This window comes from Vicugna pacos, chromosome 12, assembly GCF_048564905.1.
Source record: "Vicugna pacos chromosome 12, VicPac4, whole genome shotgun sequence".
NCBI lineage: Eukaryota > Metazoa > Chordata > Mammalia > Artiodactyla > Camelidae > Vicugna > Vicugna pacos.
In genome coordinates this window covers 13,200,818-13,227,121 of record NC_132998.1, presented here as the reverse complement: position 1 = coordinate 13,227,121, position 26,304 = coordinate 13,200,818, and the positions used below count along the sequence as shown (strand labels likewise).

Below are 26,304 nucleotides of genomic sequence, written 5' to 3'. Positions count from 1 at the left end.
GGACTAGGAGCCAGGCAGCAGAAGTAGCCAGGCAGACTCAATTCTGTGATTCACAGAACATGTGGCCCTGTTTCCACTTGCACAGTGCTTGTGACCCAGTTTACTCTTCTATTTGATAGACAGCTTGATTCTCTACTCTGCCTACCTCATGGAGCTACTAAGAGTATCAAATGTGACAAGAATATGAGCACACTTTATGACCTACAAAGCATTCTTCAAAAGTAGCGTTCTTAGGGCAACTAAGTGCAGCCCAAGAACTCAAGATGTGGCCATTGTGCCAAAGCCCTAGACGGCCAGAGCTGTTTGGGGCACAATATGCATCACCTACAGCCCAGTCTCCTGATTACCCAGGATGGTGGGTAGAAAAAGAGAAACAAGCAGCCACCAAAAACTTAAATCTCCCTAAAATCCTATATGTTGTAAATTTCTCCACTGCTCAGAAAACTTAAAAAACTTAACTGACTCCCTTCTTTTAAGAGGACTAACCAAATTCCTTCTCTCCTGGCTATTCTGAAGCAGTGAAACAGTTAAGAGAATCAGAGGCCCAGGGCTCAAATTCTAGCTCTGTTAGTTGTGTGATCTTGGGCAAGTTACTTAAACTCCATGCCTCAGTTTCCTTTTCTAGAATAACAGTACTTATTTAATGAGTTTGTTGTGATGATTAAATTAGACAATGAATGTAAAGCGCTCACACACTGCTTCGTAAATAGTCATTACTCAATAAATGCTATTATAATTTGACATCTTCTTCAATCTGGGCCCCCTTCCTACCTCTCCTAAGTTATGGTAGCACCCACTCACTTCCCTCCACTCAAAGCCTACTCCAGGCAAATCACTCCACTGTCTCCAAACATATTCCCCATCAGCTTTCCTGCCTTAAGTCTCACTAATCTTTTCACCAACCTGATTGCTTTTTCGTACACTTCTCTCCAAGTTCTAATCTCTGGGTCTCACCACAGCTACAAATTCTTTGCTAATCAGGCTTCAGGCATCCATTCCATTCATTCACTCAAACATCTGAATGCCTGCCATATGCCAGGCACCATTCTCCCTTAAAAGCCACAGGCTTCTACCTACACCACTAACATGGTATTCAGCCAAAGCTCTTTGCATTCCATCTCCCTTAACTAGGGAGTATTTTGGGTCTGAAGCCTCAGTGAGCATTTGGTGTTAACAGTGACCACCCGAGTAACACAGCCAGTGCCTGCAGCTGAGGTTACCTGTATCCGGGAAGAAGCTATTAGCCAGCTGCTGTTGCATCGCCAGCTGCTGCGGTTTCATGCACATGGACGGTTGCATGGTACTCATGGGCTTCTGTGCCAGCACTGTCTGTGGACTCTGCTGGGGCACCAAGCCTGCCTGTCCCCCATGCTGCCCACTTAGCATATGCCCTTGGTTGGGCACCATGGCCATGGAGGGGGCCAGGCGCTGCTGGAGGGCATGAGCTGGTGGCTGGGTGGGCATCAGTGGTTGGGCCAAGCCTGGCTGTCGGGAACCTCCAAGTCCCAGGGCAAGCTGCTGTTGGGGTCCTGCCAAACCAGAAGAGCCCTCATGTGGCAAAGACATGGCCTGAGCAGGGCCTGGGGTAGGCAGCAAGGAATGCTGCTGTTGCTGCTGCTGCTGGGCAGGCTGCAGCTGTGCTGAAAGCTGCTGCTTCTTCTGTAGCTCCTTCTTCTCATGTTCCAACAGGTCCTCAATGAGCAGGGGTAGCTCACTGGCTACCAGAGAGCTCTCCATCTTGTCCAGCTCATCTCCAGATGCATGTCCACCAGGCAAGGTCAGGGCCCCACTCTCTAGCTCAAACTTTTCCAACAGAGAGGACCCTCCTGGGCCACTCAGTGGGCTAGGGGTCAGCAGGTGAGCTGATGGTCCTCCGGTGGCCCCAAAGGGGACCTTCTCAGCTGTGTGCCCACTGCTGGAAAAAGGTCCTGTGCCCAACCGAGTGTCCCGGCTGCCCATCACACTCTGTCCTGGCTTCAGCCCCAGGCCTAGTGAAGTGGTGGCAGGTGCTGGCTCTACCTTGGGGGTGGTAATGGTGAACTGGCAAGGGGAAGGGTGGCGCCCACCCTCCTCCACCTTGGGCTTCACCTCAGGGAGCACCGATGCCAGACGGGGCTCAGAAGCATCAGCAGCAGGGGGAGGGCGCTCCTCAGGACCCAAGGGTCCTGGCTCTACCCCCCGCAGGAGGGCCTCCCGCTCAGCCTTTTCATTGGCCGACTCCACCAGCCTCAGATGCTCATTGAAGATGTCCTTCTTGTCTCCAGTGTCCAGCTCAGGGTCGGTATAGGCCAGCAAGTCAAACTCATCCCCGTTGAGCAGGTCATCCAGGTGGGGGTCATTGGTCTCCAGGTTTTCCAGGGTGCCCAGCTCATCATCTCCCTTGGCCACATCCACACCCAAGCCCAGGTGAGCAAGCTCCTCATCATCCTCCAGGGCCTTGTGGGCATCAAAGTCGTCGTCCAGCTCAGGATCCTCACAGGGTAACTTCCCAGCTTCCAAGGCCAGAGGAGGGGGGCGGCCAAGCTCAGTGCTTGAGGGGGGCCGGCTGACTAGCTCCAAGCCAGTGGGCACATTGGGACCCTTGGTGTGGGGCGTTGGATGGAGGCTGTTGTTCAGTTCAGGGGCTGGTGGAGCTGAGGGTTTCTGTGGAGGAAGGCCTGATACCGCTAGGCCACGAAGCCCTTCAGGGGCCAGCCGGTGGGAGTCCTCACTTACAGGGTAAAAACGGGGTCTCTGAGGGGGGCCCTGACCAGGAAATGGAGCTCCCCCCGGTCCAAGTCCTTTCTGTACATTGTGCCGCAACTCAATGAACTGGGCAGGACCAGCTGGACCAGGCACTGGCTCACCAGGGCCTGGCAGGCGGGAGGCAATTCCCGCCAAGGGGGAACCAAGGGCTTGGCGGCCAAGTTCAGGCCCAGGAGTTGATGGAAAGCGAGTGGACATGGCAAGTCGCATGGAAGTTGCTGCTGTTGCCTGTTGCTGTTGCTGTTGCTGCTGCCACAGGTGCTGCTGCTGCTGCTGCTGTAATGGCAGGGACCCAGGATAGGGTGCTCGCTGATAGAAGGCTTGGGAGCCTCCCACCAGTTGCCTGCAAGAATATGCAGTAGTCCGTAAGACAAAATTAGGATGAAGAGCTAGAACATGGGGTTAGGGCAGTAGGGAAGGATGGAGTTAATGTGGTGAGGGGGAAGGAATGGCAAAAAGTAAGTGATACTGGAGATTAGAGAGATGGGAAAATCAGAGGCAGCACACAATGGTAGTACGATCTGTTCCTTTGATTTACCCCCAAGGAACCCCCTGGAGCCTCACCGGCTGTTCACATCCATAGAGGAAGGGGTGGCTGGTGGAGGTGGCCTGGAGAGTCGGTCATCACTGGGGAAAGCCCCTGGGCCCAGGATGGAGCCACCCAGCTTGGTTGGGGGCAGCCCCACAAGGCTGCTCTTGTCCTAGAAGAGATAGGGGTAGATGAAGGTGGGGCCACCTTCAGTATCTTGGATCCATCACCCCTTGCCACTCTACCTACCTGGGTCCCAGCAAAGGGGGTCTGGCCTCGACTCAGCTGCTCAAAGGCAGGGCTGCTAGGCTCAGCACCCCAGCTACCTGCGGGCCCCACTGCTCCTGCAGCTGCCGCAGTTTCCTTCTCCTGCCGGAGGGTGTTGCGCTGGATCTGTTGCCGAATCAGCAGCTCCCGTAGTCGTTGGCGCTGTGCAGAGAACAGAGAAGAGAAGTCCATTCTACTCCAATCATAGGGCTGGCACAGAAACAGCAGAGATTTGTGGGGGCTCAACTCCAGGATGTCAACTCACCTGTCGTTGCTTCTCCAGCTCTGTCTGGCTAAGGCTGGACATGCCTGGGTCCTGGGTACCTGGAAGCTCGGGTGCCGCCAAAGAGCTGCCCATCCCAGCCCCTGGGTCTTCTCGCTTCTCAACTGGAGAGGTGATGCCTGCCCGCTGTGAGGCTCCATGGGACAGGTAGGGGAGGGATCCATCGGGTGCAGGTGGTGGTAGGACTGATGGGGGGCGCAATGGGGACAGCCCATAGGCCTCTCCTGCGGACCCACTGCTGGGTCCTAGAGGGCTGCCCGATGGGTGGAAGTTCCCTGTGGCTACTGCAAAGTTTGTGCTTTGAGGCTTGCCCAAGGTAGGGCTGGGCCCAAAATGGCTGTTGATCCCATGGGGTGGAGGGAGACCAGGCTGAGGGACAGGGGGCTTTAGGGAAGGCTCCCCTACCGCCTGAGGGAAAGTGAAACGCATGGGAGAAGGGGTGCCCACAAATGCACCTGTCCCAGGGGACCGGGCAAAACTGGGCGGCTGCCCACTTGGGACCTTGGCATGGAGCTCACCTGCCGGCCCCGAGGGCAGGGCTGCTGGGAAACCCCCAGCCCCCAGCGGAGTGTGGGCTAGAGGCCCAGCCTTGAAGGCAACTTCAGGGGGCTGGGGGCGGGGTGGCTTATGCAATGGGGCAAATGGGTCCCGGGATTGAGGGCGTGAGGGTGGACGGGAATAAGGGTCAGGGGATTGGAAGCGAGGGGTAACAGGAGATGGGCAAAAAGCCTCAGCAGACAGAGGACGGGGTGTCAATGGGGACTGGGAGCTGGACTGAGACTGGGGACTTGCAGGCACTCGGGAGAAAGGGTCAGAGGGCAGTGAGCGAGGAGGCAGGGCACAGCAGCTCTCAGGAGGTTGGGGTTGGGGCCGAGGGGTCAATGGGGGCTGGGCATAGGGGTCAGGGTAGGGGCCAGGACGAAAGATGTCTGAGTGGCTGGGAGGAGAAGGAGCCAAAGCCTGAGCAGGGGGTGGCTCTTGGGGCCTGAGGCCCAAGCCCGGGCTCTGGGGCTCTACCTGAGATGCCCGAGGGGTCAGGGGGGCTTTGAAGACATCAGGTGCCTTTAACTCCAGGCTGCCCAGATGGGGGCCTGAGGAGGGTGAGTCAACAAACCCCAGGTTTGGGGGCCCACAGCTAGGAGACGATGCCCCAAGCTCTTCCTTCTTCACCTCTAAGGCCTTTCGAGACTCTCCGAAAGGTGGAGGCGACAGCAGGGGCTCGGAAGCCTTGCCTCCCCCTACCCCTGGGCTCTCAGGAACAGTCAGGTTGTCCAGTGAGGGGCAGCGGGGTTTGAGGAACGGGTCAGGTGTGGAGGGCTGGTGTCGGGGGGTGCCAGGTGGGGTAGTGTGGAATTCCCCCGGCTGGCCAGTCCCAGGATGAGATGAGGCACCCAGCGTTGGGGGCTGCGTGGGGGCCCCAGTCGGACTGGGATAGGGAGGATAGGTGGGTGGTGCCGGGGGGAAGCGGGGCTCCATAGCGTAGGCGGGGGCCAGTCCAAAGGGGTCCTGTGAAGGCACTTGGGCGGGCACCTGGGGTGGGAGCTTGAGGAAGAGCTCACCAGGCGAGTCGGGGCCGGGCACTGTGCCCGCCGGCGGCTTCAGGAACCCATCCGCAGAGGTAGACAAGCCGGCGGGGGGAGTGGGGCTGCCAATGAAAATGGTGGGGGCGGCAGCAGGAGGCGGACTGCCCAGTGCCCCTGGCTGGGGGGGAATGCGGAGATGTAGGGCCGGTCGGTCAGTCTTACGGGCCATGTCGCCCACCTTGGTCTGCTTGTTGATCTGGCTTTCAGCCTGCTACGGGGGGAGACCAGGCACAGAGCAGTCAGGCTGCTGTGGCAGGCCCTACGTGCCCCCCACCCTCAGAAAGGGCCCACATTACAGAACTTGGATAGCATGGCCCAGCCTGGCCCCCACTCACCTTTTGCACCTTGTTGATGCGGTGAGCTGCCCGGTTATCTTTGGCCTTTTGCTGAAGAACAGATAACAGAACCTTAGGCCTAGGGCTCAATCTCGTGTCCAGCCCCCATCCCTTACAATATCACTCACACTGCCTGCCCAGAAGCTGATCCCTTCTGGCCCAGCTGCTTTGGGAGTGGGGAATGGAAAGAACTGAGGTGAATTTCCCAAAGACACCCACCCCTCAGTTCCCACGCTGACCTAGGCTCCCTCTGTCTCACCAGGTAGGGGGCTTTATCAGTAGCTGGAACTTTTCTCCAGAGCTTCATGATTTGTTTGCAACGGCTAGACCAGTCTGGAGGGCAGAGAGATTGCATTAGAGGAGACTTGGCAAGTGACCCCTGCACCAGTCATGTTACCAGGTTGTCTCCCTTGTCCTCGTCCCATGGGTACCTGGGTAATCTTGCTTGAGATTGGGGAAGTTAATGTTGGCATAGAGTACAGGTGAGATGGTAGAGAGCTGGCCCAACTCCTCGTCCTTCTCCCAGCGCTGAAGACTCCGTTGGTTATAGGAGAGCCCGTCGCCCTCACCCTCCGTGGTGGGGGTGGTGGGAGTGGAGGGCGTGGTGCCCCCCGAGCCTGTCCAGGGGCTGTCTGGCTCACCGGGTTCCGGGCTAAAGAAGCCCCCGCGCTCCCTGGGGCGCAGGGGCAGAGAGTCACAGAGGGCAGGGATGCCAAGCCCCACCCCAAACAAACTGCCCAGAGTCCCCAGGCCACTGCCCTGCCCCAAAAGAGGACAGCCACAAACAAAGGAGCAGAGGGAGGTACTGCTACAGCAGCACCCAGGTGTCCAAGGTACCCTCCCTCAGCACAGCCCCAGTTGGAGAGAAGGGACTGCCCACAGAGGTTAAGCATAAATACCAACCTAGAATCCAGGAATGGAGACTGGCAGAGGCCCGGGTAGGAGTCCATTGGGCTGCTGGAGGGGAGATTGCCCAAAGGGAGTCCACCTACAAGAGGCACAGGATCAGAAAAAGAGAGCCAGCTTAGCCACACCTGCCCACCTAGTCTTCAAACCACTCCCATCCAGATCACCTTGAAGAAAGGGCCTCTGCAGTGGTGTACGGCTGCCATCTAGGCCAGGGGTTCCACAACCCAGGTGCTGCTCTCGTTCAGAACCCAGAACATCCTTGAAGAGCTGCTGCAGGTCCTTGGATTCCATCTTGGGCAGTTCTGCAAAGAATTGGTGAAGGATGCTGCCAAGGAAGACTGGGGAGTTGAGGGGATATCACAGGGCTACAAATGGTTATGGCCCAGGAAGGTGCCCAGGACTCCCCGAGAGAGAAGCTGTAGAGATGACATTCCCACAGGTGGGACCCTCTCCTTCTCCCACAGAGAATCCTTATACACAAAGAATACAAGTCACAGCCTCACCTTCTGTGGGAATCCTGTCTAAGTCAGAGCTAAGCATCCCTTCACCTGGGGTGCCTGGCTTCTCGGGGTCGCTGGGTACTGGGGATGCCTTTACACCCCCATCCTCAGGTCCTGCAATTGCCAGGAGAAAAACCTATCAGCAAGGTCACTCTGGAGGTACCACACTGGCCACCCTGAACCACAGAAGGCATCAAACAGTTTCCAGTCTCCAACCCAGATGGTACTTAGAGGCAGAAGAGGCTGACAGAAGTAAAATCAAGACAGGACACAGTCCTCCCAGAAGCCCTCACCTGGTGTATCAGCCTTGCCTTCGGGGCCACGGGATTCTTCATCTGCAACCTCTGGACCATCGTCTCCTACAAGCAACAGTCCCCACTCCAATCAGAGATGCCTTACCTCTGATGCCCAGAGCAGGACCCCAGCTCTAAGGCCAGGGCACTCACGGCCCACCCCCTACTCCTGAAGACCAGCCCATCTCCCCCCATATTCTCTTGCCACCTTCTTAGCACAGAGGGAAGTTGGACCCCTTCAGACCACCTTACCCCAACACGACTAACCTTTCTGTGAGGTCGGAAGTTCTTTTCTATCTGAGCCTCCATCACCCTTGGCTTTTGGGGTTCCTAGTCCAAAGCTTGGCCGGCCCGCCCCAACTGCAAAAAGGGCCTTCCGGCTCAGGTCCAGCAGCTCCTTCCCAAAGAAAGCTTCCTATGGGAGAAGTGAGGCAGAAACAGGCTTCTTTTCATGCCCTGCAGGGCAGACACTGCCCTTGCCCCTCGGAGCCTAAGACCCACCTGCAGGTAAGCAGGGAACATGTCCTCCAGTTTGCTCTTCTTGCGCCCTCGCCGCTGCTGCTTCTTCTTCTCATCCCCATCAGCTAAACTCTGGTCCACAGAGCCTTCTGCAGGCAGGTCGGTAGGCATCACTGGGGACAAAACAGGAGGTGTCAGCCTTTCTGGGGACATTGGGCATGCCGCTCCCAACTCAGTCTGGGGACGTTTTCTGCCTACTCTCTCCCCCAACACCAGTTGGGCCCACCACCCTCTTGGCCCTTTGAGTGAGTGCCCCTGCCCCAGGCCTCCCTGGCAGCGTCCCAGAGGTCCTGTGATCCCCACCTTCTCCCAGGCCCCACTGGAGCCCTCACCCGTCTCACCCTCGTCGGGCTGCCCATCCCCACTCAACACCTCCGCCTGTGCAGCAGGCCCCTTTTTCACACGTGTGTGGGATTTCCGCTGTCGCACCATGAAGCCACCAATGCCTAGAAGAAGGCAGGGCTGAGGCTGAAAAGCTGCTGGGTACCTGGTGAGCTGCCCCTCACCACTTCACCTCCGCATCTCAGGGCCTTACCAGGCCGATAGGGTTTCCGTTTGCGTTTTTTGCTTTCTTCAGTCTCCTCTTTGCCAGGCTCTACATCAGGGCTGATGGGGCCCTCCAGTTTAATCTCGCATTCCATGTGCTCCACGCTACCTGTGACAGGGACAGAAGAGATAGAGGCAGGTCAGAGACATAGACCCTTTTAACCCTGTCATCCTGCCACCTAAGAACAGAGAGCCGAGTGCCTTGCCAAGGAGCCATCTGCACAAAACCAACAGTGGCTTGAGGGTGACTGGGAGTGGCAATACTGCCCTACCCCACATTCAATTCTCACAGGTGCGCTGCTCCCACGACTATGGCACTCCCTGAGAGTCCCCAGCCTGACCTTCACCCTTGAGCAGCTCGTCAGTGTCCAGGTCCCCATCCTTCTTGTCATCAGGGCCAAGGGCATCTGAGGGCTCAGAACCCTCCAGCCCTGCCTCGCCTGGGAGGCCAAGCCGTCCTCGCCGCTGGCGCCGCTTGTGCAGGGGTGACATGGTCAGGTTACGCAGCACGGCCATGCCAGTTTCTGTCAGCCACACACCCTCGAAGCGAAAGTACTGGGGCTCTGCACAAAGGGGAAGCGCCTGTCACCCCTGATGGAGACCCCAGGGAACCCGAGAACTCCAAGTTTCGGCCTAAGACCCTAGCTGGAACAAGTCCAGACTGGGGTCTGAGGGCTAGAGAAAACAGGCCACCAATAGGCACTAGAAGAGGCCTGAGTTCTCCATCAGTGACCCGGGAGATTTAGAGACTGCTACTGCAGAAGCCTGACTTTACTCATGATTAACCCTTGGTTCACCAAATATATTCTCTAGCTGTCTGATGCTGGGAGGGCCCCTACTTGCTGAATACCAGCTTACAGTGCTGCATGCCAAGAGCAGTGCCCACATCATGATGGAGGCGGAGTAGCCCCAGCCCCTTCACAAAGGAGAAAGAGCTGTGTTCTGGGCTCTCTGGAGATGAGATTCTAGCAGTACAACAGCCATGTTGCCTGGTGGAAAGAACTCTCCCTAGGAAACTGGAGGCCTTGGTTCTTGTCATAACTTCACCACTAACCTACTGGGTGACTTTGGGCATGCCACTCAACCTTCCCAGGTCTTAGTTTCTTCCTCTGGAAATGAGGAGATGATGTTGGGGTGGGCTGAAGCCAGACTAAGTGTCTAAGTTCTCCTCTGGCTTTGGCATTCAGAATTTCTATGACTCACCTGGCTCCTTCACCTTCATAGGTACCAACTCTGGAGGCGCAACAGGTGCTGTGGAAAGGACAAACCAAGGCAGCTGAAGGCCCAGTCCCCAAGCAAGGCACCCTGACTCCTCCTCCCCATCCCCAGCACCTGGTACTCACCAGCAGGCTTTACCACGTAAGGCTGGCAGGAGACACAGTCAAAGCCCTCATCAGCTGCCTGCTCCACATCATCCTCGGTGAAGAGGCTCTCACAGCCAGCATGCATCCACCTGGGAGAAGGGAGACAGGAGGAGATGAACTGAGACAACGCAAGGCTGAGAACAGGGAGGAGGGGGCCTATGTAAGCAGAAAGGGGCACCCTCACCGTTCACAGTGGCGGCACTGGATCAGTAGGTCCTCTTCCACATACGGGGCGTGACAGATAGGGCAGGTCACCAGGCTGGCACAGGGCCCACAGTGTGTGTAACTATTCTGCCATTCACAGTGGAAGCCAGGGGAGGCGGCCCCACACTGCATACAAGACACACACCTGGTGGCAGCAGACAGACAGACCCTCAGCACCTAGCATACCCAAGGCACCCACACTGTGAACTAAGCAATCAACCTGGCCTTCTAAACCCAGATTCTGCCTTGTACTCAACAACAGATCCACTCTAACATTTCAGACCCAGGCCCCTCTGAAGATCCCAGTCTTCTTACCACTTGCACTTCCAGCCACCCTTGGGCACGGTGAGCAATGGAGGGTCCAGACAGTACGTGTGGTAGCTAATGTCACAGTCATCACAGAGAAGCAGGCGTGAGGGGTCTGAGGCCTGGCCGCACACCTCACACACGATGCACTCCACACAACGCCAGCCCTTGAGCAGCATCACCTTGGTGATCTGGTGCAGAAGATAGCAATTCCTCAGGGTGTGATGCACAGGGCAGGGCAGATCTCTCAGGATGGTGGAACTTACACGGGCGGGGCTGGAGGACCCCAGTGCAGAGGGCAGACCTCCCCTGGCACACAGGGAGGTTATGCTGAGTATACCTCATCCCAAAATTAGTAGCTCCAGGGATCTTGGCTGATCGGAGAACAGCATTACCTGGCCACTGCCTTATTACAATCTTTCACTAGCCTAGTCCCCAAAAAGACTATGGACAGAATTAGGTTGTATTTCCCTCAGTTTTTCTTCAACACGTAGAACCTGCTACTGCTGCAAGTTAGTGAATGTTAGCAGTGAAACAGTTCTAAATTAACATTAATGAAAACACAAAATGACTGATCATGCTTGGTCAAAAACACTGCTTTCTCTTTATGGACATGTGTTTGATTTTGATTTTGATTTTACATTTTACATCTAGACTATACCATGTCTTCTACCAGTAAAGTTCTCATAGTTTATATAATGGACTGAATTATACCTGTAAGTCATGGTCTACTACAAAGAAACTTATAAAGACCACTATGGTTTCCAAAGTAATTTTCCCCAAGATGAATTGACAACCATGGTTGACTGATGAACAACTTCGATAACTAATGGCTGCTTTAAGTAGAGTTGCCAGGACAGAGACGTAGAACAAGAAATCACCAAACCCATTCCTCAGCCCAGGCTCCTGGGCCCCAAACTTACCTTGCTGTTGACACAGTAAGGGTGATAGCACTGAGAGCACTGGGAACAAGCAAGGAGGTGGCCCTCGGCCCCCCGGCCAAAGCTGCCACACACCACACACATGTCCTGGGGAAACACATAGAAACCCGAATGTCCAACCTGGTATCCTCAACACCACTCAGACTCGGCAACTGACTACAAGACTCATCTGAGAGGAGGGAGTCGGACAACCAAAAGTCTATCCTCAGCTCTAGGACACTGTAAGCCATCATGGGACCCTGTTCCTTCCTAGCTTGCCTTGTTCATCTGATCAGGTAATTTGAAATGATACAGCCTGACGTGGAAAAGGTAGTGAGAAATGAAAGGAAGATAAGATGAGCAAAGACTGGTCAGGATGAGGGAGTAACATGTGACAAAATTCTATAGCTTCAAGATTACTCGTGTTCCCTAGACTATAAACTTCAAGAGGGCAGAAACCATTTCTGCCTTTTTCACTGCTACATCCCAAATACCTAGCTCAGTGTCAAGCTCAACTTCTGGTATCCCCAGAAGCAGGTCCCTGGTTTTCCCCATTTACTCTCCCACCAAAACACACACACCCAATGTTCAGTGTGCCAGGCCCCACTGCTGAAGATGGGACTACAGCAGTCAAGTACGGTACCTGCATCAGGACAAACTTGTCTGTGTTGGAGAAAAGAACCACAGTATTTTGCATGGTGTCATCATCATCATCTTCTTCCTCCTTGCTGGGAGAGCTATCGATATCAGCAACCTTATGGGCAGAGAGTTGTGGAAAGTGAGGCAGCTAAATTTGCCCCAACTAAGCTGCTTTCCTCTTTGGTGTTGGGGGAAGGTGGCATAAATCCCTGGCTAAGATGAAAGCCAGGAGCCAGGACTAAGCAGCAGAACACCCCAGCTCCCAAACTGGGCCTCAGCCTGACATTAGATTTCAGAGAAGCCTGGAGGACAAGTGGACAGAAGGAGCACAGACATAGCTGGTCAGGCCCTAGGCTAGCAGGCAGGCAGGTGAGCGTGCAGGGGACTGGCAGGATTTAAAGGGTGTTTAATCTTGAAGGGGCCAGCTGAAGCACGTTTGGGGGATGGGAGGCCTCTCCTTACTACCAGAGTCTCAATGGAAGAAGTAGTTGATTTTAGCCGGGCCCGTCCTCTCCCACGTCCTCCATGTGCTCCTCCACGTGGCCGGCGTCTTCCTGGGAAACTACTGCTGCGCCCCTGAGTGAGGGATTACAGGAGCAAGTCAAGGGCTAAGATGATGGGTCCACAGGCTTGGAGGGAAGAGAAGAGACGAATGGACAGAACATGGCAGGTAACAAAGCCCAAGAATCCCAGTCAGGGCCAGGGGAAAAGCAACAGCAACAGGTAGGTAGCTCTGGCTCAAACCACTCCCCGCCAACCCCCACCAAAGAGCAGCCAATGTGGTACAACAAGAAAAAATATTGGCTTGACAGACCAGAGTTTCTAGTCCCAAGCCTATGACTGAGTAACCATGAACCTGGGCAAATCACTTCCCCCTCTAAGTATCAATAATTCTCTTTAATAAAATAAAAGGATGGACTCAAGATCTCTGAGAGCCTAGGATTCAATAAGCCAGGTGGGACGGTATCAGTGACACAGGACTGTACCTCTGACAGTGGCATGACATCGGACACATCCAGTGGCTGGAGAGCCCCTCACCTGTTTGATGCGGGAACGAGCCGGGGAGCTGCGCCGCCTCCCCTTGTCCCCCTCGGCTTTGCCTCCTCCAATAGCTGTCCCAGCGTCACACAATAGTGAGTCATCAGTCTCTGGCAGAGAGTCGGTACAGAGCCGCAGGGAGCCCTCATCCCGGGCTGGACTGACGTCTGTAGATACCCCCAGCTCCATGGATAAGGAGCCACCCCCCTCAGGGTCAGGAGAGCCCAGCAGGGGCTCTGAGCCAGGAAAACTGGCACTGGCATCGCCTTGACTCAGATTAGAGATTTCATTAACGATGTCGGATTTGATGAGAGTAGGTGGGGTAGGGGCCACTGGTGCACGTGGCTCCTCTTGCTCTTCACAGGGTGAGCCCTGCCCTGCCTGCTTGCATTCTGGGCCATAGACCTCCATAGGGGTCACAGGGGCCAGCTCCTCGGGGTCCAGGAGCACAGGAGAACCCTTAAGTTCACTAGCCAAACTGCCAGGGGTCTGTCCAGCTTCTGGCTGTGAACCAGGAGTGTCAGTCCCATCCAGAGGGGCTGTGTCCTCCCCCAAGCCAGAGAAGTCATCCAGGGCTGGAGCAGGGCTGGGTGCAGGGCAGGAAAGGTTCCCCATGGGAGAGGGAAGAGGACTAGTCGGGCTGGGTTCCAAGGCTGGGCACTCAGGTTCTGGGACTTTCTCAGTCTCCATGTCATGTGGCTCAGCCTCATCTGACACCTCCACTGCCTTCTCCACGGGACTCAGTGGGGAAGGAATGGACAGTGGCAGAGCAGGAGGAGAGCACTGGGAAGGAGGGGAGTTTGGGGGAGGCAGGGAATGCTGGAGGAGTGGAGAACGAGGGGGAAGGGGCTCCATCAAGATGGGAGAGGCCGGTCCCATTGGGGAGCCTGGAGAGGGGGGAAGGATCATTGGGGGCACAGGCTCAGGGTCAGTGCAGTTAGCTTCTGGTGGAGGGCTGATAGGTGTCTCTAGGATGGGGGCAGCCAATGGTGACTCAGGGTCACTGTCCCCTTTGGCACCAAAGGGGTACTCCAACTCTCCCAAAGGAGACAAGGCCGGTGGGGCCACAGCTGTGATAATGGGTGAGAGTGGAGGAGGAAGGGGATCTGGAGGGAAAGAGAAAAAAGAGAGGCTATTAGATGTGCCATAAAGAGTTAAGACAGTCCCAGAGTAAGAGGGTACTACCATCCCCTTACCTGGTGGCATCAGCTGAGGTGACAAAGACGGCTCCCCAGATGGGGACAACGGCAGCTCCTCAGGCAAAGGGGACAGAGGTGGTTCCCCAGGCTCAGACAGGGCCGGCTCTCCAAGCAAGGGGGATAGCGGTGGCTCCCCAGGTGGGAGGAATAAGGGCAATTCATCAGGTGCAGGGCAGAGGCCTAGCTCCTCAGGGGGCTCTTCAGGTCGAGGGGACAAGCATGGCTTCTCAGGCCGGGGGGACAGACATGGATCCTCAGGCCCAAGGGACAGATGCGGCTCCTCAGGCTGGGGGGACAGGCGTGGCTCCTCAGACCGAGGGGACAGGCATGGGTCCTCAGGCACTGGGGACATCTGCGGCTCCTCAAGCCGGGGGGACAGATGCAGCTCCTCAGGTGCAGGGGACAGACTCGGCTCCTCAGGTGCAGGGGACAGACAAGATTCCTCAGGTCGGGGGGAGAGATGCAGCTCCTCAGGCCGGGGGGACAGGCGGGGCTCCTCAGGTCCAGGGGACAGATGCAGCTCCTCAGGCCGGGGGGACAGATGCAGCTCCTCAGGCCGAGGGGACAGATGCAGCTCCTCAGGCACAGGGGACAGGCGTGGCTCCTCAGGCCGGGGGGACAGATGCAGCTCCTCAGGCGCAGGGGACAGGCGTGGCTCCTCAGGCAGTGGCGACAGGGGTGACTCCTCCAGCGGTAGGGACATAAGCAAGTCCTCCGGTGCCGGGGAAGCAGGTGAATCTTCAGGTGGCGGGGATGTGGGTGAGTCCTCAGGTGGTGGGGACAGGCGTGAAGCCTCAGGTGGAGGGGATGTGGGAGACTCCTCAGGTGGTGGGGACAGGGGAGATTCCTCAGGTGGTGGGGACAAGCGTGACACCTCAGGCAGGGGAGACAGGCATGATACCTCAGGTGGTGGGGACATAGGCGAGTCTTCAGGTGGTGGGGACATGGGTGAGTCCTCAGGTGGTGGGGACAGGCGTGACGCCTCAGGGGGTGGGGAGAGAGGAGATTCCTCTGGTGGAGGGGACAAGGGCGATTCTTCAAATGGTGGGAAAAGACGAGATGCCTCAGGTGGTGGAGACATGGGTGACTCTTCAGGTGGAGGGGACATGGGAGACTCCTCGGGTGGTGGAGACAGGCGAGATGCTTCAGGTGGTGGGGAAGTGGGCAATTCCTCAGGTGGAGGGGACAGGGGAGACTCCTCAAGTGGTGGGGACAGGGGTGATGCTTCAGGTGGCGGGGACAGGGGTGTCTCAAGGGGGGGAGATGGGGGAGACTCCTCTGGTGGAGAGAAGGGTGACTCCTCCAGTGGAGAAAAAGGTGATGACTCGGGTGGGGGAGACAGAGGAGACTCCTCAGGCGGTGGAGAGAGGGGTGATTCCTCAGGCGGTGGGGACAGGCGCGATGCCTCAGGCGGCGGGGATGTGGGTGATTCCTCAGGTGGTGGGGACAGGGGCGACTCTTCAGGTGGGGGCAGCAGTGGCATCTCCTCATTTAGGGGGGCCTCCAACTGGGGCTCAAGTTGGGCCCCTGCTCTCCCTGCAGACATAATACACTATGCTCCTACCTAGCTCAGCTGCACTCCACAGAAAGTACAGGGTCTGGGGCAAAGCAGAAACTATCCCTTGCCACAGAATAGAAGGGGTAACTTTCAGGGACCCTCAAACCCTACTCACCTAGTGGTTTGGCTTCACATTGCAGGGGCCCCGGTTCCTTGGGTTGCATAGAGGTCACGCGCCCACCCTTTGGCTGCCCTTGGCATGCAACGTACAGAGCATCGGGCTCATCAGTAGGGGTATCGCCAGGCTCTGGGGGTGAGAATCTGCAGAGGGTACAGGGGAGCAGGCATCGTGGCTCTCATCAGCTATCAACTCCTAGAGAGCACCCTGGGGCAAGGCACGAGCACTATGGATTGCACTGCCCACCTGAGGACTCTCCTCTCAAAGTCAGCCTGCTTTAACACGACCCTTGCCAATCTCAGTACTTCCGATCCCCCATCCCAGTCCCCGCCAGTCCAAACCACTTACCTGCTGCGGACAGGGGGATGCTGCTCGGCAACAGAACTGATAGGCTGTCCTCCCTGGGCTTTGTGACAGCGGTGACAGAGTGAGTAGTTCTCAAACCACTCAGAGTTGGGATTCAGCTCTGCTGAGCCTGCCCCACAGGCCCGACATACCCGACATGCCTAGGGGAAGGGAGGAGGCAAAACAGGCACTGGTCAGACAGTGGAGACTGGAGGAGAGCACAGGACTCGTCACCACGTAGAAACTCAGGCTGTTGTGAGAGGCGGAATTAGGGAAAGTAAGGCAGAATCCGGGGACTCACTTTGCACTTCCAAGAGTGAGCAGGCAGTTCCTCTATAGGTGGTTTCAGGCAGAAGGTATGGTATCCTTTGTCACATGTCTCACAGACCAACATCTTAGAGTCATTCCCAGGTTTCCTGCAGGGGCACAGGGCACATAATGAGGTCCTCCCTGCCCTCATTTTCAACCCTAACCTGTGCTTCGCCTAAGACTTTCCTCTTGCCCTCCCATTCTTACCTGCAAGCTTGGCACACTTTGCACTCAGGGCACTGCCAGCCAGCACGCTTACGGGCAGTCAGAGCAGTGTCCAGGCAGGCCCCGTGATAGTGATGCCCACAGCTGGTACAGAAGAACAGGTCACACAATTCCCCCGGCCCCTCGCATACTGCACAGCGAGCCTCCTCTGCAGTGGGAAGGGACAGAGGACATGGGTCCGTGATGGATTCCATACAGGACTCAGCACAGTGCTATCTACATGACAGGCATTCCATGACATAGAATGAACAAATAACAAATAGCTACTAAGTGTCTGCCTAATATATGCCAGGCACTACTCCAGGCACTGTAGACACTTTGGTAAATGAGACAAGCAAAGCCCCTGCACTCTCAAAGTCCACACCTATTTTAGGTGGGGCAGACTGATAGTATATAATTATAGACTGAGGGCTCTGCACAGTACAAAACCCCCAGGCACACTTGACCCCTCATTTGCCCTATATTAAAAGGGTAGGACTTCTCACCTAGATGTGCGGCCCCCTCACTGTGCTCCGGGCATAGCAGCTGCAGTGTTTTCATGGATAAGAAGGAACCGCTGGCAGTCGCACAGGGGAAGTGGTAAAGACGTGGACATTCGGGTGATCGGCAAGGGATGGAGGCACCGAGCCTGGTGCAGTGGGAGCAGCGCTGCCAGAGTGGAGACAAAGCCTCAGTGCTAGCCAGCTCCCTTCAGAGTGACAGGTCAAGCACTAACTTTGCCCTTGTATGCCCCCGGCCCTTCTCATTCTACCCTCTCAGAAGCCCACAGGCCCACCACTGCCCTTTGCCTATGCAATGCCCTGGCCCCAGCCCCACCTGTGAGATCCCTGAGAAGATGGCCTTGTCCACACCACATAGTTCTGGGCCCTCCTGCCCCCATACACCTGCCGACCACGCAGCACACCAATGGTGAGCCCAGCAAGACCCTTTATAGGTGGAAAGATGGAAACAGAAAGGAAAAAGTTAATAGGAACATGATCACTGGCTCAGGACCACCCAGCCCCCACCCCGTTTCCTGCCCAAGTCAGCTACCCTACTTTCCTTCACTTACCTCCAGGTTCTCCTAGGTGGGCAGGTGTCAGACCCTCAGGGAAACCAATCTGTGATAGGTCCTCGCTGGGCAGCGCTGCCTCATTGGGCCCTGGATTCCCCCCAGGGGACACCACTGGACACCGGGGCCAGTCAAATGGCAACTCAAAGCGCCGTAGCTCCCGTTGCCCGTGTAGACTGGGCTCCCCGCAGTTACAGAGAGCACAACGCCGCACTGGACCCCCACTGTGAACACACAAGCATCAGCACCATGCCAGCCCTGCCCACAGGCACCCCTGACAACCCCATGATTTGGCACACCCATGCTTCCCAAACACTCATGTTCCTAAATCTTCCTCCTTAAAAGCCCTAGACTGTCAAATCAAATCCCCTTATGTCCTTATATTCTCATTTCCCCAAACTAGTTACCTGCAGTCCTGGGGAGGCTCCTGAAGCCTGGGACCCCCAGAACTGGGCACAGAGACCTCCCCCACGTGTGGTTTGGGAAGGTCTGGCTCAGTGGCGCCTGACTCCTCGGAGGCTGCAGGTCCATCAGCTGAATGAACACACAGAGAAGCAAGCATCAACCATTATCCTCTATTTAATACTAGTCCACTCATCAGACCCATGAGATTATCCAAAACCCCAGGTGGATCACAGTGATGGCATTTCAACTTTTGTCCCAAAGAACAAAGTCCTTCAATTACCTGTCTATCAGACAGACTTAGTTCCTGTCCTTGTGCTAGGACCAGAGATCTAAGGTTGCCTGGGAAGAGCAGAAAACTGCAAGCAAACCTAGAATTTTGCCCTACTCACCTGCTGGTTCTGAATCTTTATCCTCACCAGGCGGCTTCGGGCTGTCCATCCCTCTCTCCGACTGGGCAGGGCCCTCTCGGGGAGACCTGTCAGGGCCAAGAGATACCTATTTGTAATAAGTCTCCCCACTAAACACTTTCCCAACAGTCTTAGAAAGAAAGCAGCTAATGTTATCTAGACTCTACAGAAATCAGAGCAAAACCAAAAAACTAAAACTCCTGTACTAATGACAAGGAAAGTTCGCCCCAACCCTTATCCCACTGCTACTTCCTCTCCAGATAAACACATACCCTTCTCCTCCCACTCTGGATTTTCAGGGGATCCACTCCCCTTTCCCACTTTCCACCTCTTGGACAAGAGTTCCCAGGGCAATAGTATCCAACTAGAATCACATCAAATTTACATCTAGTAAGACCCTTTGCCTCATGTCTGAGTTCTTGACTTCTGGAGGGCCCTATCCCCTGGACTTTTTCTCAGGTCCCAAAGTCAGCTACCATCCTAGAGATCTTTCAGCACCAACCCAGGGGTAGTCACAACCCAGGAAGTCTGATTCCAGCCGAAATCCCTCTCCTAGAGACAAAGTCTGGGGTCCTGCAGGATGTAGAACACATTACTAGAACTGAAGCCCAGCTATGAATGGATCTCCCCCACTTTCACTGCTTTCAACCAGAACATCTCAATCACAACAGAAGAAACTCCCCAATTTCCACCCACTGCCCCTCTAAATCCAGCTCAGTCCCAGTCCCTGGCCCATACCATGACTGAGCTCAGGATCTCACCCAGCCTGAAGGCCTCAGGTCGTTGCCCTTAGCAACGCCAACTGCCCTTCCTCCTCAGATGTCCCTAGTAGTTAACAGAAGTGGGCCTTAAGAGTTACTGAGCATGTGTAGCCAGGCCTGAGGCTAGGCATGCTGGGAGTTGTAGTCTCAGGAAGCACACTGCCACTTGGAGGAGTTCTAAACGGGGCAGGACACAGCAAAGTAGCTTCCTTCCTCTTCCGTCAAGCAGGGTTTCCACACATACTATGGGGGTGGGGGGTAACGGTCCCCTCTTCTAAGACATGTCTGCCTATCTCAGAGCCAAATGAAACACACTAAAGTTGTACCTAAGAAAGTTGAAACCCACACCTTTTGGCACATTTTCCTAAACCTCAGAGGAAACCTAAACACAGTATGAAAAAGAGAGAAGTAAAGAGTAAGAATTAAAGAGCTGAGGAAGAGGGAAGGGGTCCCCTAGAAGGGAGAGAGGTTAGGTGTCAGCCGCTCTTAGTGGGAAGAGTAGGGGCTTAAGCAGAGAAACAAAGTATAGTTTTCCTACAAAAGGCGGAGGGAAATCCCCCGAACAGAACTCAAAGTAAAAGTTTGAGAAATGTATCTTTCACCTTTCCACTCCTCTTGTTTAACCAGAGGGACCACATCAATCTTACTAAGGACAAGACTCTCTTCCCAAACCAAACACCCCAGTCAGCCACTTGGGGTTGAGTGACTGGGACAGATGAGACGGGGAACCCTCAAAGATGTCCAGGATCCATAAATCAATTACCTAAGACCCACATTATCAATCCTCTTTCCCTGAGCTAACGCTCCACTTCCAGGGACTGGCAATGGGCCTCAAGTGACATGCTACAGGAAGGAAAGTTTTCTTTTACTTTTTTCCCCTCCCAATATGAGATTCTACTAGATTGAGAAAGTGAAATATCACCTGATACCTGTCACCTCTATTCCCAGATCATCTCTTTCCTAAACCTGCCACACAATCACGCCTGAAAGGAAAGCAGGGTGGTCATCTGGCCAGCCCACAGAAAAGCTGCTCTGGAACTTCAGGGGACCCTAGAAGCCACCTATGGGAAGTAGAGGTTGGAGATCAGGGCACCAGCCAGGCTCCTCTTCCTATCCAGTGACTATTCAAGGCTTGACCACACCCAGAAGGTTTCAAAGTTTCCTAAATGTGTACAACTTTTTCTGTACCTTACCACTACATGCCCCCAAGATCTTCCACTGCTCTGCTCTCAAAATTGAGGCCAAAGGAGTCACAAACAGCAAGAAATAAAAAGCAACAGTGATAGTACACTGGGTGGGAGGAGGACTGCCTCACACAAGGCCAGAGGGACAAATTCCTCTGCCCTCCCCCGAGCGCAGCCCTCTCAAACTGGTAAGGCTGGCACTGCTTGGGGAGGTACAGAAACCACCTTCGTCCAGCCTTGGGAGACGGTACCAACATCCTCCAAAGCTAGAGCCTCATTCATGGGACCAAGGAAGATACGAGATCAAGAAGCAAAGGGCAGAGTGTCCTCCAAGCTGTATCAAAAAGAATCTAAGAACACCTCCCATGTCCCTACCCTGCAGTCTAACACCTGCACCCCTATGCTGAGCCCCAGTTGTCAGGTGCCTGAACAGATCTAAACAAATAAAGACCATAGTTTTCCTTGTCTCATCATTCAGTCAGAAACCACACAGACCCACCAAGGGTTTTTTTCCTGGATCTAAACTGGATTAATGCCAGGCCAGGCTTCCTCTGGGGAACTAGGGATACCAGAGAAATACAGATCTAGGGAATAAAACTGCTGGGTCCCCTTAATCCTGGGCCTAAGAGGCCGAAAGCAGCAAGAAAGAAGGCAGAGATTCAGCTCAACCCACTCTCCTCTCAGCCTCCATCCCAGACCAAAAGCTTTAACTCCATTTTCCCAGCCAAAGGGGAAATGGAGGCTTGGAGAGGTGAAAGGCTGAAGCAGGCCCTTGAGTGAACAGCTCTTCTGTAGGACTCAAGACTTCCTGGTTCCCAGCCTGAGAATCAAACCACACCTCTCCCCACCCCCATTTTGGGTCGGCCCTCCAGGGAAGAATCCAAATGGCAACAGTGGTCCTGTAGGCCGTCCAGACTATCCCTGGGTCATCCTAGGGTCAGCCACAGCTAAAAAGGAGAGGTCTCTCCTAAGGATGTTCTTCAGGGACAGACAACGGGAGAGGACCTCCATAGGAGGCAAGGGCAGAGAGCATGGGTGACAGTTAGCCTCACTCCAGCACCCCTGTGTCACCTTTCACCTCAGGCTTACCACCCAGAAATCTCTCAAGGGCAAATCCCTATCTTCTCTTTTCCAAGACCAGGCTCAAAGAGATCCAGCCTATGTATGTTGGAAGGGGTAGAGTGAGGGAGCAAAATACACCAGCCAAATCCCTGCTGGGCAGCCTGACAGCTGTGAGAGGGCCTGTCTCAGCCCAGGGCCCAGAGGCATGAGGTTCATGGTGCACCCTTCGTGCAAATCACATACACACCCCTTCTCCCCAACATCTGCCAGGATTGGAAACACTGGCTTCAGCAGACACAGTTCGGATCAGGTCATTTCTCCTTTAAAGAGGTACAGGAGACCCTGTTCTGCAGGGTTGGGGGAGGACCACAGAGCCAGTTAACATTCCCTGATTGAAAAAGGTTGGAGCGGTCTGGGAGGGGCCTACAGGATTGGCCAGGGACTTACAAGCAACCAGCTCTCCACACTAGGCCCAGAGAAAGCGGGAGACAAAAGCCATTTTTTTTGCAGCCCACATTCGCAGGGAGCAAATCTCAACGGCCTTCTCTATAATCCCCTAGAGATTATGTCCATCCCGAGAGGAGGGGAGGCAAAGCAGGCTAAGACAGCACTAGGCCTCGCTGGGGTCACTTTGCCAGGCAGGAGCAGTTTAAAGTTGAACAGCAAGGCCAGAGCTGCCCCCAGCCCCGCCTCCTTCTTGCCCCAGCCACCCCCTTCATCACACTAGTCAGTTTCCACACACTCTCCCCTTTGCACAGTAAAATAAAGCCTAGTGAAGGATCTAGGGTTCCTGAGTCTCCCAGAAGCTGCTCTGGGTGCCCAGATGGGCAGGAACAACCTTAAAGTCCAACCTGGCAGTAAGTCTGACCTGGCAGTGGCACCCTACCCCCACTCCCAAGTTGTTCTATTCCCAAGGCCCACAAGAAACCCTGAAGGAGAAGCAGCTGACTGGGATTGGTGCTGGCATAAGGGCTTGGGTCCTAGTTTAGTTGAGCTCCCCCCAACACAAAAATAAACAGGCAGAAAGGTTTTCTGGCCAGGTTCCCAAACTCCCGTGGTTCTCTGAACCCCCAGTCTTTAAAGAGGCACACCCCAAGACACCAGGCCTCGGTCCTGCCCTGGCGACTGGCTCAGGTTTTCCTGACAGACCCTGCCAAAGGAACCCTCCTCAGCTCTGGCACCCCTTTCTCCAACCTACAGGCCAGCTCCGGCCAAGATAGTCCATCTGGCTATGCCCCCAGTCCAACCCTTTCTGGGCCCTGGCCGGGAGGACTTCACTCACCTCTTCACAGGGCGATCCAGAAATCCTCATCCGAGAACATGGCCAGAGCCCGGGCCGCTCCCCGACCTCCAACCGCCAGAGCGATCACAGCCGCCCCCCGCACGGGGGGGCTTAGGGGGGCCAAGAACGGTAAATCCAGGTCGGAGTGGCCACCCTCCCCCCCAAAAAAGCAAGAAGCCAAAGAGGGGTTCTCTGCCTCGGGTTCCAGCAGTTTAGGTTTCCATGGACAGCCCCAGGGCGGCGAATCCCGAGCGGACACAAAGAGAGCACCGGTGGCTTTGATCTTGGGCGAGCAGACTCCGCATCCGCGTCGCCGGGCGGCCTCTCAGTCCAAGGGCCGGGCCAGCGCCCTGGCCGCCCGCGCCGGGCTCGGGCGGAACGTCGAGGCTCTCCAGATGGAACGTCGAGGCGCCTCCCCAGCAGCCCGGAAGGAATGCTGCGCCGGGCCCGGACGGAACGTGAGACCCTCGTAGGAGCGCTGAGCCCCTCTCCCGGCTCGGGCCGGCGCCCTGGGGCCGAGCGAGCTACGGCGACGCGGAGCCGGCGGGGCCGCGGGGCTGAACCTGACACACACCCAGCGCCGGGCTCCTCGACCCCGAGCGCTCGCCCTCGGCGGCTTTGAGCCCCCCACCTTCTGCTCCCCCCGGGGAAGGGAGGAGGGTAGGTGGGCGAGGAAAAGGAAGGGGCGGGCGGTGCGAGCCCTCTGCCCGCTCCCCTCCGGCCGCTCCAGGCCCTGCGCTCGCCTCCCTTCCCCTCTGGCCTCGGGAGCTGCCCCGCCCCCGGCCTGGCCGGCTCTGTTCGGCGGCACCCCCTCGACCCCCGGCTGGCTGTGATCGCGGGGGGCCTAGAGGTGCATGGCCCAACCCCGGCTCCCGGCGCCGGGGGTCAGGAAACTGAGCGGAAAGTGGGGAACGAGGCAGCCATTTGCAACCGGAGAGGAAAGTAGTGCAGCGCGGCGCCGCTCCGCCTCCCCCCCTCCGCCTCCTGTTCGGCCGGTAGGGTGGTTCCTGCGAAGGGGCTATTTCCTGGCCCGAGATCTCGGCAGCGGTCGTGGAGATTCAGGAAGCCTCCGGCGCGAGATCCGGGGGGGCCCTTTTGCCTGGGAAACCCCACTCGAGAAGGGGAGAAAGGAGAAGACGCGGCCCTATTTTGTGTTGGAGCGGAGCGGCGGAAGGATCCGGCCCTTTCCGAGGAAAGGCTGTGACTCTGCAGTTCTACGCACACGCTGCTGGATCCCTCCGCCACGGGTTAACCCCGACTGCGCCGGGCCGGCTGCTGTGCAGACACGTGGGAATGAAGCCCCCCTCCTCTTCGCCCCTGCCCTGGAACTGCCTCCTTTATCGCCCGGCTAGTGAAACTAGGACTCCAGCCACTTTCTAATTCCGTTTCCCTGGAGTTATCGGTTCCTGAAACTCCAACTGCTCCTCGCCTTGGCCAGGGGCAGTCTTTCCCGGGAGGGGGATGGAAGAAGAGCCAGGAGATTGGCCGCTGCTCTGCATCCTGGGAACTGGAGTCCGCAAATGGAGAAAGTGAGGCACGGAGCCTGGCGCTGTAAAGGGTGGGTTCCTGCCACGTTCGGGGGCCCGAAGAAAAGCGGAACGAGTCCCTAGTCGTTCCTCCTGGCTCTCAAACCCCCTCGAGAGGAAAGAGGGCTGTTAGTGCCCCCACAATCACCCCCCCATCAAAACGTAAATGTAGAGTTTCCCCTCCTTTCCTGGGTGCTCCAACCCCCACTCTCAGTCTTTCTCTCTGGATCTTAGGGGCCTGTGTCCCCCTTTTTAGTAAACAGAGGGGATGTAACTTGACTTGCTGCTACCTGGTTGGAGTACTGTTAATCTAGACAAAATCCCAAAACACACGGATTGCAGGCAACGCCCCCCCACACCATTAGTATGTATGAGAAAGAATTGGAATGAGTTTTCTTCATTAGCTGTACCCGCGGGATGGACAGGAGACAAATTAACAACGTGCCCGATACTTTATATATTCTTAGTTACTCCTCATCCTTGTTATGAATTACGTGGAATTATATCCATATTACAGATGAAGAAATTGAGGCTAAAATAGGTAAAATTGCCCAACAAACTATGTCCAGTGAGAAGTTGAGCCATTAAAAACAATGGCCATGTTTTTCCTAGGGATATGTGTGTGTGTGTGTATGTATACATATTTATTTATATTTATATATTTGAGATGTGGAGAAAGAGACAGGCAGATCAGATGCAGGGTTGATTTTGTGGTAAAGGGTTTACAGTGCTATCCAATACAACTTTCTGCAATGGTAGAAATATACTATATCTACGCTATCTAATATGGCTTATCCATAAGTAACTATTGGGCACTTTGAATTGTATGTAGTACAACTGAGAAATTTTTTATTTAATTTTAAAACTAAATTAAATAGCTATATGTAACTTGTGGCTTCCATAGTGCACAGTGCAGGAGATCTAAATCCCTACTGGCCAGTCATAGGAGGGATCAGAGCTAGGCATGTTCTGTGCTAGCCACCCCACACCTATCCTAGCTATAGTGGAATAAGTTCACCAAGAGACAGAAGTTGGGAAATGGAAGACCTCTCCCTACGCTCTGCATCTAGAGGTAGGGAGGCAGGCCCTCACCATAAAGACCTCTAATAGCTACCATTTCTTAAGGGTTTATTATATATAAGGAACTATGGTAAGCATTTCATATATCACCTCAGTTTAATTCTCACCTCAACTCTTTGAGGAAGGTTTAGCTATACTTTATACATGAGAAACAGAGGTTCAGAAGCTCAGAGAGGTTGAGTGTCTGCCCTAGGTCACACAGCTAAGTGGAAGAGTAACTCTTTCAACCCAGCCATTAACCACTATCCTTCACTACTATCAGGCTTTGAGATTGTTATACTTCTAAAAGACCTCGGATGTTTGTAATTGTCTCAGACCTCATGGAAATACAGGAGTGTAGGTACCTGTAATGAGAATTCCAGGTCAGATGTGCAAAAGGACCTAATTTTACTCCAAAGAGAGGGTGATAACAACCCCAAAGACACTCCTAAGCCCCCAAGAGATTGCTCTTTGGAATATGATCCTTCCAGCAGCTCATTTCTTTTTAGATTCTGGATCAGAGATGCAAAAGAAGCTGGCAGGACTTTTGAAAACCAGCTTGACAAACTGTCATTCCCAACTCTAAGCCCAAATAGCCTGGAGCAAGGCACTAGCAAGGTCACAGCTGTAAATCACACCTAGATTTTATCCATTTTCCCCAACTTAGTGCATTGACAGAGTACCTCAGTCTCCCCCAGTTGCCCTTCCTGTGAAGGATACAATTTGGGTAATCCTTTTATGTCCTTGGAGGAAGTTAGGCCCTAGGGCTGCCAGGGAAGTGTAGGGAGCAGAGGCAGGTACCACCAAATTTTCCACCTGAAACATCCATCCTC

General features: G+C 55.1%; 1 protein-coding gene across 10 annotated transcripts in view; it reads right to left on the bottom strand.

The window, feature by feature from the left end:
* KMT2D (lysine methyltransferase 2D) overlaps positions 1-23,608 on the bottom strand; it is a 38,762-nt gene extending 15,154 nt beyond the window's left edge. For 5 of the 10 annotated variants that reach the window (XM_031683042.2, XM_072972866.1, XM_072972868.1 and 2 more), the window contains exons 1-35: positions 22,887-23,608; positions 18,580-18,665; positions 18,193-18,319; positions 17,786-18,009; positions 17,551-17,660; positions 17,220-17,382; positions 16,717-16,882; positions 16,502-16,616; positions 16,204-16,361; positions 15,853-15,998; positions 14,177-15,715; positions 12,981-14,086; positions 12,405-12,518; positions 11,947-12,057; positions 11,307-11,411; positions 10,393-10,574; positions 10,058-10,222; positions 9,853-9,962; positions 9,713-9,760; positions 8,851-9,072; positions 8,499-8,618; positions 8,296-8,409; positions 7,946-8,076; positions 7,712-7,859; positions 7,445-7,510; positions 7,155-7,265; positions 6,816-6,953; positions 6,646-6,730; positions 6,174-6,415; positions 6,002-6,075; positions 5,743-5,793; positions 3,807-5,618; positions 3,524-3,703; positions 3,310-3,446; positions 1,221-3,088 (exon numbers count right to left, since the gene is read on the bottom strand). In XM_031683042.2, coding sequence (XP_031538902.2) covers positions 1,221-3,088; positions 3,310-3,446; positions 3,524-3,703; positions 3,807-5,618; positions 5,743-5,793; positions 6,002-6,075; positions 6,174-6,415; positions 6,646-6,730; positions 6,816-6,953; positions 7,155-7,265; positions 7,445-7,510; positions 7,712-7,859; positions 7,946-8,076; positions 8,296-8,409; positions 8,499-8,618; positions 8,851-9,072; positions 9,713-9,760; positions 9,853-9,962; positions 10,058-10,222; positions 10,393-10,574; positions 11,307-11,411; positions 11,947-12,057; positions 12,405-12,518; positions 12,981-14,086; positions 14,177-15,715; positions 15,853-15,998; positions 16,204-16,361; positions 16,502-16,616; positions 16,717-16,882; positions 17,220-17,382; positions 17,551-17,660; positions 17,786-18,009; positions 18,193-18,319; positions 18,580-18,628 — 10,237 coding nt within the window. In that variant the 5' untranslated portion in view covers positions 18,629-18,665; positions 22,887-23,608. The remainder of the gene's footprint in view (positions 1-1,220; positions 3,089-3,309; positions 3,447-3,523; positions 3,704-3,806; positions 5,619-5,742; positions 5,794-6,001; positions 6,076-6,173; positions 6,416-6,645; positions 6,731-6,815; positions 6,954-7,154; positions 7,266-7,444; positions 7,511-7,711; positions 7,860-7,945; positions 8,077-8,295; positions 8,410-8,498; positions 8,619-8,850; positions 9,073-9,712; positions 9,761-9,852; positions 9,963-10,057; positions 10,223-10,392; positions 10,575-11,306; positions 11,412-11,946; positions 12,058-12,404; positions 12,519-12,980; positions 14,087-14,176; positions 15,716-15,852; positions 15,999-16,203; positions 16,362-16,501; positions 16,617-16,716; positions 16,883-17,219; positions 17,383-17,550; positions 17,661-17,785; positions 18,010-18,192; positions 18,320-18,579; positions 18,666-22,886) is intronic. The other 5 variants (XM_072972864.1, XM_006202933.4, XM_072972867.1 and 2 more) reach the window with 4 other exon arrangements.
* Between the last annotated feature and the right edge of the window lie 2,696 nt (positions 23,609-26,304).